The following is an 18,300-nucleotide window of genomic DNA, read 5'->3' as shown; positions in this document are numbered from 1 at the left end:
TTAATATTTTAAGAACACATTATTTTAGGATCAAGTTGCAGTTTACTTTTCCAAAAAGAAAAAAAAAAATTTTGAAGAAAGGGCCAGATCTAGACTTCTCAGTACATAACTTGATGGCTAGACTGAATTACTTTCTTGTAACGATCCCAATCCAAGCGACTTACCGTTACATTAGAATTCCAATTGCTTCCTCTATGAGGTTCACATTCAGCTTAAAAATAGGACGATGTACTACGGTATGACCTTGATTGTGGTTGGGAACCAAGTTAGATTTAAGTTTAATAATCAGAACCAACTCTAATAGTTCAGTTGGTTTATGAAAACTTGGAGATTCGGCGACTTTGACACACGATTGGATAAAATTAGACAAAATTAAAACTGATTGGGTTTTGTTATTACAAGTGTACTATAGCAATAACGCGGGTGGCATTTCATTTCTGTTCATTGTCTTTTAGTTTGAATAAAGTCTGTAGTCCATGCATACAATTTTAGCTGTTAGACTTTGAGTAATAGGTTCGTTGTTATCATCGTCATCGCTTTCTACAAAAACTTAAGCCGATGCGCATTAGTGGGAGAGCTGCAAGGGATATACGTTGTTTTTTTTCACTCTTTACAAACTCTCTGCAGGCTTAGAATTTTCCACAAAACCATAGAAATTTATACAGATTTTATAGAGAACGAGAAAAAATACTGAATACATAGAATAAACTAAATCTATAGCGATTAGCATAAGAAAAGAATACAAAGCAAACAGTGAATGAACTACTAGAATCTTCTGTAGGTTGTTAACATGGTGGCATTGTTCGTATACAGCTATTTCAAAAATAGTTGAATACTGAATACTGCATACTGAATAGTGCATCCCAAGACCGAAGTGCATTGTGGGCCATAGTGACATTGTCTATAGGATTGATAATTATTATTTATTCTATTTTTAGTGCATTCCATCTGCCTTGCCTTGCCTTGCCTTGCCTTGCCTTGCCTTGCCTTGCCTTGCCTTGCCTTGCCTTGCCTTGCCTTGCCTTCATTTCAAAGGCATCAAGATTACAAGAACCATAAGCTGAGGACTTATCGTTTCTGAAATTCAAGAAGACAGGAGTCCGCTCGACTTTCACAGACGTACAAATCAAGACAAATAACTGTGAAGTGAATTTAATTTTCAACTTGTGTTACGAAGAGTCTTTTTTGCATATATATATATTTTATGTTGTGAGTGTACTGTTACTGTACAGTCCAAGTGATGTGATTTACAAAAAATTTCGTATAGGACTATTAACAGTGTTTGGGCTGTCACGGTACTAAATTGATAACCAGCATCAAGACAACCAATCAGAGCGCACAAAATCATGCTCACGGCAGAGCACTACTGGATCGTGACATTTGATAGGTAAAACTAAATATTTTTCGTTATGATGAGGTAATGTAGCCTAGGCACATTACAGGTGCATTTCAAGTTATTCAAATAGTAATATTTCAGTCAGTTTTTTCGTATCGTCTAAGCAAGTCCAGAATTATTTTTGTGTGAGTGAAAAATTAAGTACGGTACTGACTTACAGCATATACACAGTGCGACATACCTATCATTGAAAGGGCTTCCCATAAGAATGCTTATCGTATGAGTGGGAAACCTACGGTCCTGACTTACAGCACAAATACACGGTGCGACATACCGTTCATTGAAAGGGCTTCCCATAAGAGTATTTATCGCATGAGTGGGAAACATACCACCGGTACTGACTTACAGCAAATACACGGTATAGTACATGCCGTACCATTGAAATAGTACAATGCGTAATTACGGTAACCGCTATGATACCCTACAAATACAGTACGACTATGAATTGGCAGTGCTTCGCACTCATACGAGAAAACCGCTCTATGTAGACCGTGCATACAAAATATATAAGCTAGGGATATAATCTGTAGGCTAATATGTTTAGTCTTCTGTTGTTGAACACACCCCATGTGCGAGGTATCTTACTGATAACTCCTCTCTCAGCGAATGTAAATCGCTCCACCAGGATTGGTTACATTGGCCAGGTGATTATCAGTACTTCCGGTGCCACAAGGATCATGGACAGGCCAGCAATGGTCGGTTCTTCCTTCTAAAAAAATGTAACATTTCGTAGTGCCACCAAAAATGGCTGGTCCACAATATGAATAACTCGTTGAGAACATGTCTGGAGCGACAGTCGTACAGGTTGGTGTAATGGCCTTGACAACTCTACATGTCAGACTTCCTTGCACCCAGTTCAATAGACTTCCGGTTCCTTCTACACAGGCTACCCAGTTAGTGATATTAGACTTGAAAAGAAACTCTTTACCAATCTTCTTCCACAAAGCAAAATCCATGGCCGAGTAAGAAGACTCATTGAGCGGGGTTGTGGTTGACTGTGGCACCCATGTCCCAGAAGACGTGTCCACGAGCCAGTTTGGTATTGGAGTTACTGCGTTACTAGGATCCTTAAAATTGCTTAATTGGATAATTCGATAGCTGTAGACAAGGGTCCAGCCTCCTCCATCGGTGGTCATGTCACAAAACACTTGGAATGGCGCAGAGGATGTCTCATTGAACTTCATCCAGTAAACACCTGACTTTACCTGGCTGTCATCCTCCTTGAGCTTCTTACAAGATGTGATTGGTCTATCTGGCCTCGACCCTGGAGCAGCGTTATCATCCCGTATCTCCATGTAGATGGTGTTTTGTTGACTAACAATCTTCTCTGGGTGTCTGGTCTTGGTAGAGGACTTCAGTTCACATGTCTTGTTTGTCAGGTTCATGTTGATGCTTGCACAGTGGATGTTGTCCTCACACTTTCTGTAGCATTCAAAGATTGTTTCTGCCTTGGACGATTCAAGAGTGAATCCTTGCAAGTACACGTTGAGCTCTGAATGTCCTTGAGTCGGCCACATCGTAGCGTAGGTAACTTTGTGCTTGAGAAGGAACAGCATAAAGACAAACACAAGCTGTATCTTCATCGTTTTTGCCGTTCGACTTAATCTGCAAAGTAACTCAGTATTAAAAGTAATTACAACCCGAACACCTTTAACGTAGTTAACTTGTTTCAGTCAAAAGTAAAAAGGGTTTTATTTCAAAATGAAGATTAGAACTTAAAATTACTTAAAAAAAAAATTATTATTTTTTTAATAGTTGACAGCCATCGATAAAATTCCAATTTCGAATATTTGACAATAGACTAGTTCCCTGCTAGCAGAGTCTATTTTCCTTTTGTTAAAGTAGAGGATTAAAAATAGACTCTGCCGATCGTTTTTTAGCTAATTAATATTTAAAAAACTCATTTTTTTAGGATCAAGTCGCAGTTTAAATTTCCAAAATGAAAATAAGTTAAAACTAGTTTACAATTTTGAAAACTTGCTGTATACTATTTTTAACTAATTATAATTTTAAAAACTCATTTTTTAAAGGATCAAGTCGCAGTTTACTTTTCCAAAAAGAAAATTTAATTAAACTCTACAATCGATTTGGGGAAGAAACGTTTTAAACTAAAGCTAAAAAAAGCAATTGTTGCAATAGCATTGGCCGATTCATACATATATTTATAAAATACTTGAGATAGATATAACGCGTGCGCTATAAAAGCGATATAAAACGTCCGCTTGTGTCTATACTGTGATATAAACACTCTGGGAGATGTAGAGCGCTCGAGAAGTCAAAGAAACACTCGGCTACGCCTCGTGCTTTTCTACGACTTCTCTCTTGCTCTACAGCTCCCATCGTGTTTAATCACAGTATGTAAACACGCGCGTCGTTTTATATTCCTAAATATATTTGAAGAAAGGTCAAAATCGAGTTTAGACAGAATATAACTGTACTTGATGGTTAGAATTACTTGTTTTTAATGATTGCAGTGCTCGCTAGCAGTGCTAGCGACTGACTTAGGAGCAGGCTTAGCTTAGTTGGTTAGTGCGCGACCTTCAGAGCTTTGAGGTCCACGGTTCGATCCTTAGGATCTCCACGTCTGTTTCAACTTCTCTCTAATCCGTGTAGCTTCAGCTTTAAATACTCTTAAAACAGAGCACTGATGGAGAGAGGGGGTAAAGTGCGCACCGTCGGCTTCCATTGATAGCAGTTGAATTTCAACTGAAGGAACTACCGACGTTAAATATAGGTACTTTACTTTACTTTACTTTTACTTACCTTATAGGATAGGATTCCAATTGTTTGCTCTGTGAGGTTCGCGCTCAATAAAAATAGAGCGAGGACGATGTATTACGGTATGACCTTGATTGTGGTTGGGAACCAAGTTAGATTATAAGTTTAATAACCAGAATCAACTCTAATAGTTCTGACTGTTGGTTTATGTAAACTTCTTCTTTGACACACGATTGGATAAAATTCGAAACTAATCAATGGACTGACTTTTGTAATTGCAAGAGTACTATATCAATAACGCGGGTGACAATTCCATTTCTGTTCATTGTCTTCTAGTTTGAATATTAAAGTCTATAGTGCATGCAGAAAATTTTAGTTGTTTAGACTTTTTGAGTATTAAGGTTATTTTTGACAGCTTTCCATGTTTACCTTGTTCGCGTGTTTTTTACCGTAAAAAGGGTGAACTTCCACGTATTCTCACGGCTAAACAACGCCGGGACCACCATTTTTTATTTGCTTATTTTACTTCTAATATGATGTAGTTTCATCGTGCAAAATTATGAAAAAATCTCACGATGGGAGCTCTTTTGCCCATGAACGTCCTTAAGTTAAGCTTGGAGCTTAATTTGCTGGTTGTCGAACTGCCTTAATTCAGGACTCAAGTCATATTCTTGACAGTTTCTAAAACGTAAGTTAAGAAACGTTTCGTAAATTAGATGAAGATAAGTGGGTGTCGAACAATAATGAGGTTTTTATTAAAAAAAATAATTAAAAAATACTTCAATTTCTCAAACTTTAAAAAGAGCTTTTATTAAAATGACACATTTGTATGCATGAGAAAATCCCACCTTTTAAGGAGTAGAAATTAAATACCTTTCTCCTCTTTTTATTAAACAAAAAACAAAAAACAAAAAAAACACACACACACAATGGAATCGTGGAATTGCCATCGGATCTATACGTAGGTCATTATCAGTGAACATCAATCGAGGTGTTTCCATGAAATCCAAAAAACAAATGACTTGCAAAACGAGGGTTACGACGAAGAAAGCCTGAAAATTGAATTTCCACAAAGCAATAATATATTAGCTATTTAAATAACACAATAATACTACTACTACTACTACTACTACTACTAATAATAATAATAAAGATAATAGACACTTTATTTTATATTTTGTTTTACATTTACAACTGTAAATCATCAGTCTCACTACAAATAGGTCATTTTTACAACTGACTCACTTGAATTGAAGACAAACACAAATACACATTTACACGACAAAAACGAACAAACGAAAGGGAAAAGGAAAAAAGAATAGAAAAAAAGAAAAGATTAAATTTTCATCAAATCAGGATAATTTCTAAAACTCAGTGTTCTAAAACTTTAAGGAATTAGGATCGAGCCAGTCCTTAATTATTTTTGCGACAAAAACAAATATATGTAGATCTGGTGATAATTTTCCTAATGATATACGGGGGCACGAGTCTTAAAATTCAGCGCGTATAGTTTTTGTTTGTTTGTTGTTGTTTTTTTGTTCGTAATCAAAGTCGAGAGTCTTAGTCCCCCTCGCCTTCCCAAAGGGCCAGGCTCCACAGGCTATGTTCTTGTATGTTAATAACACTTGCGAAGGTACAGGTCAGTAAGGGACAGGTCAAAAATTAGAGGGGGGGGGGGGGGTTGCGCAATTTGTTCTGGCCCTCCCCTCCCCTCCCCTCCCCCATAACTCATAATTTAGGCTGACCTTGTTTTTTAATATAGCAGTAAACGAGTTGCACGTCTTCCCGATCTTGTAATCACAGTAGTTGTCATTACGTTTAGAATTAACTGTTTATTTGTTTGCTTACTTAGAAGCTCTAAAAACTGTTGGCTTCAAATAAAAAATAAACAAAACAAAACTGCAAAAAAAAAAAACAAACCTGATTTAACTTTCCTTTTGGAGACGTAATAATATCAGCTTCATCCAGTTACAGCATAATTCATTTTTTACATTTCTTTTCACCTATTTTTTATGCACAAAAAAATTTGGCCCTCCCCTTAAGACTTGCACAATAATTCTTTCTAGCCCTCCCTTTTAGCCTGCATGAAAAATAATGACCCCCCCCCCCCCCCCATCTGCACCAGTCCTATCCCTCCCCCCTCTAATTTTTGACCTGTCCCTAATTTACAGACTTGAATGAAGTCAAATGAAATAGTATTTCGAAACGAATTTCTATAAAATATTAGCTTAGTTCGTAGCGTAAAATAAAATGTTCATGTGAAAAAGTCAGGCAATTCAACAAATTGCCGTGAGCCTTGAAGTAGTCAAGATAAGTGGTGACGCATAACGCAACGCCAAGAGAAAATGAACTAGTTCATATTCTCTTGGCAACGCTTTTTGTTAGCCAAAAAGGCTTATACGAATGGTCCCTGAAATAAAGCACTCGGCTCGACTTTTTACTCGGGCTACCTGTGGTAAGCCCGAGTCTAGGTTTCGGTTCTCTATCTATATATGATCGACGTTGTCGAAAATGTGTAAGCGAGGTGTAAGCCTGAAGAGTCACGAGACTGATGGGGAATCCCCTTACGATATGTTTTTTTTTTTTTTTCATTCTGGCTTTCACTGCTAGAGCAACAGCAATTTATTAAATACTGAAATATATATATAAACATCATTGCTGAAAACTGGCAAAATGTCTCCTTCATTTGCAATCATTTTTCTGTTTGTTTGTTCTGCATCAGTCACTACCTCGCAACAGTTCAAGCACATTTCCACGCTCGTGCCTTCTTGTGGTCCTCTAAATGGAGTCACATCTGTCGTCATAAAAGGACAAAGTTTCTTGCCAACCGACCAAGTAAAGCTCGGCAGAACAACATTACCTGAGCGCCATGTGGAATACAAGTCCACGGAAGAAATAATACTTTTTATTTCTGGAACATATGCGGCGAAAAACCAGAACTTTCACAGTAGAAGTTGTGAGCAAAGATAGCAAGACAAAGTCGAACATCAGATATTTTTATAACGACAGCCCCAACTACATCGAAGAGATTTAACCCAAGACTGGTTGGGAAGGTGACACGTTAACTGCTAAAGGACAATTTTTAGATTGTGGAGCAGTTAAATGCAGGTTTGGAGCGGTGCAAATGACTGTTGATGCGTTTTATGTTAGCAATGTGGAAATTAAATGCAAGGTACCTCGCTTAGATATGCATGGAGTAAATTCCATGAATCCCAGAAGAGCAAGCAATGGTTCAACACACAAAAAAGCCAATAAAACTTTCAACAGCTCGCAGACCGACGCTGTTCAAAAGATAGACCCTCCTCCTGATCCAGACAATGCAAAAAAAACTCACCATAAGCTCAGATGGGCAGCACTTTGACTCCATACCCGATACCATCGTCTTCACCTTTAGAGACCCAGTTAAATATGTAATTACATGGATTTGGCTGGTTTTTATTCTAGGAGCAGGTGCTCTAGCTTGGTTAGCATGTCTTATTCTTTGTTGTTGTTGCGGCTGTGAAGCCATAAAAAACAAGCTAACAACATGCTGCAAAAGCTGCTTGAAATCCAGAAAAGGATACAACACGATATAATTTTTTTTTCTTTTTCTTTCTTTCTTTCTTTCTTTTTTTTTTTTTTTTTTTTTTTTTCCTTAGTTTTTTTTTGTTTTGTTTTGTTTTTGTTTTTGTTTTTGTTTGTTTGTTGTTGTTTTTTTTTTGCTTTTTGCTTTCTATTTACACATATAGAATTTTACAAAAAAGTTAAGTACCCTGGCAGATCCAGGAATTTTAAAAGGGGAGTGACTATTACAAAAGCAGTTTAATTAGCAACCCTGGCCTTCACCTCTCCTAGCTTTATCCCTCTCAGGTCCAAATAGGCCCCCCTCGGTACCACTCGATCGGTACTAAAGATTATTAATAATTAGCATGGCCAAAATTAAAAGATATGATCACATGTAAAACAAGTTTAGCTGATGAATCATAACTATAATGAAGTTTAGCACCATTCTATGTGATATACTGAGGCTTTCAGGCTAGTATGAATATGGCATTAAAATCAATAGACTTAGACGAAGAGGAAAATACAGTGTGTCTTCTTTGAATTTTGCAATCGAGGATAAATTTCATAGTGAATGTACACCGAAAACATCAATTGTCCTGAAAATACAATTTGTAAAACAATTTGAGAAACTTGTAGACTCCTATAACCTTAGATAAGCCAATCCTTTCATACTTCCATTATATGAAAATAAGTTTATAAAATAAAATAATAATAATCTATATTTGTCCTCAATTCCTTAAATGGAAAATACCAGCCAGGGTAGGGGTGGGCATTTATAATTGCACATATATATACAGCAGGCTATTACGATAAACAAATTATATGTTTTGCTATCTCACTCACTATCTGATACACATGAAACGAGACCAAGTACACCACCAACCCATAGCATGGAGCTGAGTGAGGTTCCCGCCCCCTCTTCTCCTCCCAAATTCTGCCAATTCTTTTTTTAGGGATCTCAATATATCTGGGCATGGATTAACTCTCCCTATCTCCCTATGTACACTATTCACAGTCATTGTGAATATTATGATGAATACCCTAGGGAATTGTAATATGCAAATAGAGTATATATAGGGAAGCGTGGTCCCTCTGGTGCCACTTCATTCAAATTAACGGGAAGAGTACAGACGTCGACCCACCCGCCTCACCCACGAGCAAGCGGGATAAAAAACATTACACTCTGGGTTACCTGGGCATTGTTCCAGGCCAGAGTGGATGCCTCATACCTCATTCATAACAATACATAGGGTAGAATATTTACACTATTAGCTACTGAGCCGACAGAGCGGAAAAACCGGACGCATGCGCATTAGAGACTATTTTCATGAGCAATCCAATATGGCGGACGAGAGGCGGTAAAAATCTGTCTCTTGGAAAATTGCTCTGAAAACGGACAAAAACGCAGCAATGACACTCAAAACTTTAGAAAACAACTCATAATTCGTCAGAGCCCTTGATCTTGGTAGTTTTTTTGAAGCTTTTTGTCGACTTGACGCCAAAATAAGGAATTCTACGACTTGATTGCAGAAGGACTTCGATCGCATCTCCTAGTGTTCGATGACAAGTGGAAAATCTTCAAATATAAGGACGGACATGGATATATAAGCTTCATACTTCGACAAAAGAACAATACGTGAATGAACTTAAACATATCGAATAGCATCCTAAAAATTTTGATACCATTTTTCAAACGAGGCATTTGAACTCACGACACGTGGGCCGAATAAACGTAAGTTTACCTACACTGCTTTGCCAAGCATTGCCATTGGAAAACTTGTTTTATTGCCCTTCAATAATATTAAATTACTGTATTTTGAGTTTGATGAGCGTGAAATGTTCTTTTATTAATGATAAACATCAATTTTCTTGGACCATTCGTCCTCATTTATCTTGAAGACATTAAAATTCCCGCCATTTTTCAAGCCCTTTAATAGTCCTTTCGAGTACTCTATTTCAGTGTTCTTTTACCATTTGAAGCGTAAAAAAACAACAAAACCTGTTGTTATCTTGTCCATGAAAAGACCTGCAATGATTCACTTGTCCCTGCCCTCAGCGCCTATTAGTGTTTGACGAGATAAGCCCAACCAAAAGGGGTACAAACATGTTCTGGGCATCTGAGTGACGCCGATAAAAATAGTCACATCACGTCTATGGATTCGTATTGTCCACGAAATACGAGAAAGGTATGGGGAAAAGCATTAATATTTCTTTCTTATCATAATTATGTAAAAAAACAGCAACATGTCTAGACAATGTGTTCCTGACCACCATTACATAAGAAAATAGAAAGACAGACACAAACTGAAGGGCTATACTTTTATTGAAGTTCTCAAGTAAGACAGCTTTTTCTTATTTACAGTAAAACCATTTCTATAATATATTGACCTAAAGACTTTTAATCTCAAACAGTTTTTATAGAACCTGCAATGAACATTGTTATATAACTGAAAATAATTAATTTGGAAATTGATTAGCAAAATAAAGGAAACAAATCAGACACAGGAAAAGAGAGATAAAAAGAGATGCAGGAGAGGATAACGGAACTAGGAAGAGCACAACCACTCACTTCTAAGGGCAAATGTTCATTTGGCACATCAAGTAGGGGAGTTTCAACAAGAAAACAGCATGATGAAGCAAAAGCTCTCATGTAAAAATAAAATAAACAGGAAATAAAAACTTAAATCCCCCTTTTAGGCTTACCTTCAACAAATCAGAGAAATGCCTATGCAATCTGATAATATTCTCAGTATATTGATATAGAGGTAAGCTGTTCACCCAAAAAATTATATAGTTGAGTGATGTCTTGAACTTAGTAATGAAGGTCTATCCTTGTCATATTCCAGTAACTGTGATGTCAGGATAAATATCACTAGTACAGATAAATTATATTTGGAAAGCATTCCTATTTTTATATATCCAAAAATGCACCACTGAAACTATATGATTATTTTTGGCCATTAAAGAGCCCACCTTATGCAGAATCAATACTGAGAATATAGTGTTAAAGGCAATTAAAATTTTTACATGTTTATGCATATTCACATACATACATTTATTGACCTTACATACTGGTACACCAAATTGAAAAAATTGTCATGTTCAGAAACGGTCAAATTATCTAAGCTAAGACTGAAAGGTGTCCTGGGTAACCAATCAATGATGCTAATATTATGCATATTGAAGTTTGCAGCTCTTGAACACAGTCTAATTGAAGTTAGCAAATAAAGAATTTTGTTACTCTTTGTGTACATGTCTGTATATGCAAACATGCTCCAAATAACTAGGATATAGACTACCCAGAACACCCTTCAGTCTTAGCTTCACTCAACCTTTCCAACCTGACAATGGTTTTCCAATTGGCCTATTTCACTAGGATGTCACTGCTCTTTTATGTGGGTGATAGAATCACCAAATCCAATAGAAAATTCAACAAAATTTGCTCCTAGCGAAACAGTTTAATCTAAAATGGCCTGGTTTTGAGATATGATATGTACTTAAAATATTCTGAGCGTTTGCTGGCTATTGTACTTCTCTTCGTGGATTGATATGAGTTTTAGAACAATTATTATTTTCAGTGAATTTGTGTTGATTTGACCCCCTCCGATGACCAAGATCCTTTGTGTTTAAACAATCCTCGACTTTCACATCCCCATAATGCCTTGTGTTTTTGGGGGGTAACCAATCAAAAAACTGTCCCAAATTGGAAGGTTTCTTAATTGAATTTATACTATACCTGCTTTTATCTGTACAATACTGATTATCAGTTTATTCATTTTTTCATTATTCAGTTTATTCAAGTCATTTTTGCATGTACAGATCATGAAGAGTTTTGGTCTTACAGAAAATGTATCAACTTATGAAAAAATGTTTAAAATTTGCCTTAAATGTATTTAAGCTTCTATCTTTTTCTGGTTTTTATTTCTTCATTTTGTCTTTGGATACCAAACAAGGTATTTTCAACATTGTCTGATCAGCCTTCAGCAAAATAAGAGGGTTTTTTACCCTCTGGTTATCCCCACAGGGTGCATTATGGGTAATGGCCTCGCGGGATTCAAAGCGGGATTCAAAGTACCAAAGCGTTGGCTCTCGTTTTGTTTAAGATAAGTTACCTTTCAAAACAAACTGCGCTTGTTCCAACCAGAAAAAGAATTTTCACCCTGCCTATAACTCGACAGTCAGCGTTATTTTCAATATAAACTGCTGTTTATTTTACGTAATTTTAATTAATACAAACGGCTTTAATGCAATTATGATTAATATTCAAACTTTCAATCTCGTGAGTGAACCTATTTTGGATAAAATGCAAAGCTTTTAATAGCTTGAGCCAAAAGAGAGAGAGAGAGAGAGAGAAACAAAAGAAAAAGTAACAACAAAGAATCACTAAGTAATCAGAGGTGAGGTGGAAGAATATGCCTCTCTCAAGTAAGATTAACCTTCGTTTATCTAGAAATTATTTTCAGCCTGTTCATCAATTGAAATTTGACTAAGTTGATGCTCAATAACAATAACATGGTAGACTAGGAATAAAGCAAAATATCCTATCCAGAGTAGCTCATGAACAATTTTTGTACCACTTTTGTCATAAGTCATATTACCGACTGTTTTGGTTTTGCTGTCCTCGGAGTGTTTGATTGTTTTAGAAGGGCACATATAAGTAAGCGAAGAACAAATTCAGAATTGAGCTCACTTCAACCAAAACTTCCAAGAAGAGCGATTTCACAACTGATTTTAAACTCGACCATTGCAAAACTTCCAATGTTTTACTTTACATCAATAAAACCATTTACAATATGACAGTTTTTCCTAATAGTGTAGAGGTATTAAAAAATGAACACAAAGTTCCAGCCTCTTGACTTTAGCGCTGTTCACACTCGGTAGGCCAGCCAACGCTTTGGTACCCGGGTACTTAGCTTTGAACCCGCTGGTCTATTACCCATAATGCATTACCCCTTATTACCCCTATATAGTTATATACTACATACTTGGTTGGATCAGAATTTCTGCATATCGCTTTATCTATATATATATACATACATATATTTACCCTTATTGAATTTTCTCAACTGAGCTTTCAGTTTCAATAAATCAAAAATGTTTGTGACAGCACCAATCTTTAGGGAGCTGTTCCAACGATTTCTTTAAGAGCTGACTTTGCATTATTATGACAATGGCCATCCTCTTTATGGCACACAAGAAATAAAGAAGTTTGCAGTACGATGTGCTCCTGGGCTGTTTGGCCAAACCTAAGATAGCAAAGATAGTTTTTTAGTTTCAGCAGAACCCATATATATTTTATAATTTGGGTATTATTTTTTTGTAAATTAAGTTCATTCATTCACACAAAGGCACAAGGACTATTCTCTGTTGCCTTGCTGCAGAGTGCATCATTGACCCGCTTAGGGATATTTGGAACAGTGGAGATGGTACAGTAAAACTACCAAGGGAGAAAAAAATTCCAGGTAAAACGAATTTGTGTTTAAGTATTTAAAGTACAAACTCAGATGAACACAAACAATTATGTATACTGTGATAAATTGTTTGATTTTACATGAATTTTAACAGCCATATTATTTACCTTACTTTGATGCTACTGTGGACCAAAGAAGTCTTCCACTTGGATATGATTGGGGAGAAGGAGAACCGACTCACAAAAAGCATGTGATTTAGCAGAGCGGAACCGAAGGCGACAACACACTAACCCTGACTTGTAGGCATTTCTTCCACGTCCTCTGCATGCCTGCTCGCACTCCTCGCAACTGCCCCATATGCCATCCTCGTCTGCTACTCAAAGTCCAGACCCTGTCTAGCACTCTTAATGCTGGATTATAAAGGTCGATGATGATGATGCCGAAAGCAACGTGTCGTCGAGTTCAAATGCCTCGTTTGAAAAATGGTTTCAAAATTTTTCGGATGCTATTTGATATGTTTAAGTTCATTCACTTATTGTTCTTTTGCCGAAGTATGAAGCTTATATATCCATGTCTGTCCTTATATTTTAAGAATTTCCACTTGTCATCGAACACTAGGAGATGCGATCGAAGTCCTTCTCAATCAAGACGTAAAATTCATTATTTTGGCGTCAAGTCGACAATAAGCTTCAAAACAACTACCAAGATCAAGGAATCCGGCGAATTATGAGTTGTTTTGAAAAGTTTTGAGTGTCATTGCTGCGTTTTTGTCCGTTTTCAGAGCAATTTTCCAAGAGACAGATTTTTCCCCCTTTCGTCCGCCATATTGGATTGCTCATGAAAATAGTCTCTAATGCGCATGCGTCCGGTTTTTCCGCTCTGTCTACTGAGCCAAGAATATAAGAGGCAGTCAAAATACGTTGATGGGGCTACCTGTGGTAGAGACAAGATGGCGGACGAGAAGGGTGAAAGTGCAGGCCAACCAGATTACAAACGAATCGCTACCAAGATCGCTTCGATTCTTACACCTGTTGGTTTGGAGTCTCATCCTTTCAAGGTAAATGTGAAAATGACCTTAAAAAATAAAATAATAGAACGAGAAAGAACAGTAAATTGGGTATATTAAATAATTTGGAGTTGAATCATGATCGTGCCCGCAAAAAATAATGACAAAAAATATATAATCTTGATAAGCGTCTGTCTTTAAAAAGGAATTAGAAATAGGTCGAAAGAAGCATAATCATAAGAAAAAGAGAAGTTTCTGTGGATGTTTTATATGCAAAAAGGAGAAAAAGCTGGAGCAAGTTCCCTAGGTAGAAAAGAGCTGATTGTTGAAAAACCCACTAAACGGCCTCAAATCGCGCTGAAACTTCGCCAGAATACTGAATAAAGTAAAAGCAACAACTGCAGCAAGTTTTGAGGCAAATTGTTGAGTGAAACACTTAATTGTCATGGCTTTATCATAACTCCCATATATAATTCCCTTATAAACCATACACAGGAACCTTGTTTGGGCTGCATGTGGAACAAGATAGAACAAAGAAAAACTGAAAGTGGGCGAGAGAGGAGCCTTTTTTCAGCAAACAACAAAATTTTAAAAAGAGGGTAGACCTGAATGGGAAATTTGAAGATGCCATCACTTCTGTACACCTTGAATCCTCTTCTATCAGAGACTGTGGAGATCTAGGGAGTATACCTAGGGTTATACTCACTTTTCAGGGCTGTAACCAGGGGGGAGCACAGGGTGCACGTGCACCCCCTCCTCCATAAAAGCTCATCCACTCATCTATCTCCTTTTGCTTTAAAATTGCATGTAATTTTTTTTTTTTTTTTGATTTAATTAAGACCACTTTCCATCAGTATATTGTAGCATTTTTAAGGATCACTCACCCATAATCCCTTTTTTTTCTTTGGTTCTGCTATTTTTTGGTTACCTTTTTTATTTTTTGGTTCTCCAAATCATTGCCTGTGCACCTCCCCTGCCAAATCCCTGGTTATGCCCCTGCTTTTGGTCCTATAAATAGGTCTTCTATATTTTCAAATCTAGCTTCCCTACTCCCAATGCAAACAAACACACACGCACACACTTTTAGGGTGCTTTTCAGTGATTTGTATTTACTTACAATTATTATACTTCATATTTTAGATTGGATGGTACAATGACCTATTAACTCACAAAAACTTCTGCTTCGACTACAATCCAGATACTCTTGCTTTCATTATCATCAGCACCCCAGAAATGTTCGAACAAGGATTCAAACCGTTTGTCATCAATAAATTTGATTGTCTAGCCACACCACGAGACCCTATAGATGAGTTTGTGAGCCAGGTGTTTTTAAAAGTCAAAAATGAATTTCCAGAATTCGATGTTGAACCAATACATGACTTTGAGGTGCATCCAAACAGGAGGCCGAAAGTTCTCGTACAGACGGCAGCCCATGCTGCTGGAGCTGCGTATTTTTATCAGCACCAGGATGTCACCAATGACCCTTGGGGTGAAAAGAAGAAGATCTATGGAGTGTCTGTTCATCCAAAATATGGTGGCTGGTTTGCTATGAGAGGAGTTTTAATCTTCAAGGATGTTCTAGTACCTTCTCTTCCAAGATCTGAACCACAGGATGTCGTTGTGGGGGATGAAAAAAGAATAGAATTGCTAGAAAAGTACAACTTCCACTGGAAGGATTGGAGCTTTAGAGACATTGTTCCAGCTGCTTCGAAATATTCAGAGCAGCAGAAGAAGTATTTTGCTACTCTGCCAGCCAATCGTAAGGAGTTGTTAAATGAAATTCTGGAGGCTTAGAAGTCACTAAAACTCAGGGTTTGCTAAAGATAAAGCTGTGGAATTTTTTTAAAACTATAAAGTTAAACTGGGAAGCTAGGAAATGGACTTGTAAACACTGAATAATGCATGGTTATTGGTTAGAATAATACCTAAGTTTTCTTAAATTATAATGAACTACTACATTGTTCTGATTGCAGACTCGTTTACTCAGGGAAAGCTTTATTCATTCTCAAAATATTCACTAATAATTTCCAATGGTAAAAAATATGAAAGAAGCAGAGCTTTAACAATACAAGCACTGCAACTGAACATTCACTGAAACATAATTATTTTGTGTAAAAATGAGGCCAAGGCACCCTAGGTTTCAGAGGCTCTATCACTGCAGTGCTTCTTGGCCATAAGTTTCCCAAGAAGCAAGAAGAGTGAGAGAGTCTTTGGACCACAGGGTACAAGCTAAGGCTAACCCTGAGCAACGGAGAACTCGCAGTATTTCAGATTACAGTGCGAATCGAAAAACCGTGGGCACCTAGAAATATTCTAGGAATGTTCTATTCTTCTTTGGTCAATTAGAATTGACTTTCTAGCCACAAGATAATGGAAAGATAACAATAACGCTTCTGATTGGCTATTGAACATTCTTGAAATATTTCTCTTGTCCACGGTTTTTCAATTTGCACTGTAATGTGTAGGTGAGAATAAAAAAGTAAAAGTATTTTCTATTTAAATAAATTTTGATATTTATTTGCTGCAGAGTGAAGTCATTAAACCTGTGCAATAGATGTTGGACTAATAGACTTTAGTAGACCCTAATTCCATTGTTTTCTTTTGTGTCTAGTTGAATATTACGTGCTGACTAGTATCTTTCATTTCACGAGTTAAATGCTTTCACTCTAATGCATAACATTATTTAAAATAGTTTTGTTAAACCTGGTTTTGGTTCTAAATGACTCTTGTGTGATAATGATTGCCTCATTGACTCAAGGTTCAATGGGTTTTCCAGAACTGGGCACTTTATCTGTTTGGTTTAAACCAACACCAATAGAGCTCTTTAGTTTGAACATGATATTTTCCCATTTCAGACAAAATATCATTACCTTGAATATAAATTGAGAAGACACATGGACTTGGATAATGACTCAATTAAGAAAATAATAAGAATGTAATGATAAAAGGGTAAATTTTATACCGTGAAAAGATGATGTTTCGGACGCCAGTCCTTCGTTGGAGTAAAAGAGAAAGAGGTGGTAGAAAGGAGTGAGAATAAGACAAAAGAAACCAATGAGAACAAGTTGGGCAAGGAAACTGTTTCATTAGAAACACTGATGCAGCTCACACTAGTTTTTAGCTAGTTATCTCTTCTTAGAAATAATAAGAAATAATGTTATTCTCAGGACAATGACACATGGTCTGAAGGTAAAAAGGTCTAAAATGTTCTGGTAGTAAGTAATGGATCAAAAATATGCCAACAGTCTATTTAGTATGATGAAGTATTCAGCATTTAAGACAAGCCAAGCCATGCATCTCAATAAGATTGTAATGTAAACCTTTAATTTGTAATATAAACTTATTTAACACTGGTCAATATATGTATCTATGGAATTTTAAATAAACATATACATAAATAACTATATTCATAAATAGATATTAATTCAAAAATCTGTATATTACCCTACCAATCACTCCTAACTTTTCTATACAAAAAGTGTTTCTCGACACTATTGCCCTGAAAGCAGGGGCTTAGGCAGGGGAACCAAGGGGGGTCGCCCCCGCCCTCCCCTTTCCCCCACACACACCTCGTGGCAACAAAATGGTGGCTTTTTAGAATTTATATAGTAACTTTCAGCTTTAATTAATGTTGTAAAAATAAAATGTGAAATGTAATGGCACAATTTTTTTTGGGGGGGGGGGGGGTTTTGCATTTTTGGGGGCTCAAACAAAATGGCAGTTTTTTAAAATTTCGGCCTCCCCCTTCAGGAAATCCTGACTATGCCCGTGGAAAGGTAGATAGAGGTCTTTACCTTGAGTAAATTGTTTTCTTATTTCAGACGATGTGCCATTCACTAGTCTTTATCATTACTTATCATAGATTTTGCTAGTTCAAGTACTCTTGGAAATGTACTCTTGATATAAAACATGTACACATGTGCATGTGTATAGAGAGGAAATGGTACATTGCCCCACCCCCCACTCCCCCATGACCAAGACCTCAGCACATCCCTGGCCATACATATATACTCTTAACTTATTTGGAACTAACTTAACATTATTTGGAACTAAGTTAATGTACAACTATGTGCAAAACACCAAATAAAAATATGTCTGTCTGTCTATGTCTGTCAGTCTGTCCCTGGCCTGCAGAGCACTCTGTTGGGGGCTTAAAGTCTGGGGGAATATTGAGACTTAGAAATTTAGCTAGCCTCCCCCTTGGTGGTCCATGTAGTTGTAATGGT

General features: G+C 36.8%; 2 protein-coding genes and 1 long non-coding RNA gene across 3 annotated transcripts; 1 reads left to right on the top strand and 2 right to left on the bottom strand.

The window, feature by feature from the left end:
- Window positions 1–1,219: 1,219 nt before the first annotated feature.
- LOC148907248 (uncharacterized) lies at window positions 1,220–4,241 on the bottom strand. Its single transcript, XM_089037111.1, has 2 exons — window positions 4,160–4,241; window positions 1,220–3,001 (listed from the first exon to the last, which is right to left on the bottom strand). The coding sequence occupies exon 2, from the start codon at window positions 2,977–2,979 to the stop codon at window positions 1,996–1,998; it is 984 nt and encodes a 327-aa protein (XP_088893237.1). The 5' UTR covers window positions 2,980–3,001; window positions 4,160–4,241; the 3' UTR covers window positions 1,220–1,995.
- Window positions 4,242–9,962: 5,721 nt separating this feature from the next.
- Window positions 9,963–13,951, bottom strand: LOC148907247 (uncharacterized). Its single transcript, XR_016121144.1, has 2 exons — window positions 13,236–13,951; window positions 9,963–12,903 (listed from the first exon to the last, which is right to left on the bottom strand). It is a non-coding gene; the product is annotated as an uncharacterized LOC148907247 (long non-coding RNA).
- A 60-nt stretch (window positions 13,952–14,011) lies between these two features.
- LOC116307974 (cyanocobalamin reductase / alkylcobalamin dealkylase) lies at window positions 14,012–17,480 on the top strand. The gene is made up of 2 exons (XM_031718309.2): window positions 14,012–14,125; window positions 15,215–17,480. Exons 1-2 carry the CDS (start codon window positions 14,018–14,020, stop codon window positions 15,866–15,868), a joined length of 762 nt encoding a protein of 253 aa, XP_031574169.2. The 5' UTR covers window positions 14,012–14,017; the 3' UTR covers window positions 15,869–17,480.
- Window positions 17,481–18,300: the final 820 nt, after the last annotated feature.

Source organism: Actinia tenebrosa, unplaced genomic scaffold, assembly GCF_029948245.1.
Source record: "Actinia tenebrosa isolate PJP-AT-01 unplaced genomic scaffold, QUT_ActTen_1.0 PGA_scaffold4__44_contigs__length_22323623, whole genome shotgun sequence".
Classification (NCBI taxonomy): Eukaryota; Metazoa; Cnidaria; class Anthozoa; order Actiniaria; family Actiniidae; genus Actinia; species Actinia tenebrosa.
The sequence above is the reverse complement of the archived record's forward strand: the minus strand, read 5'-3'. Positions and strand labels throughout refer to the sequence as shown.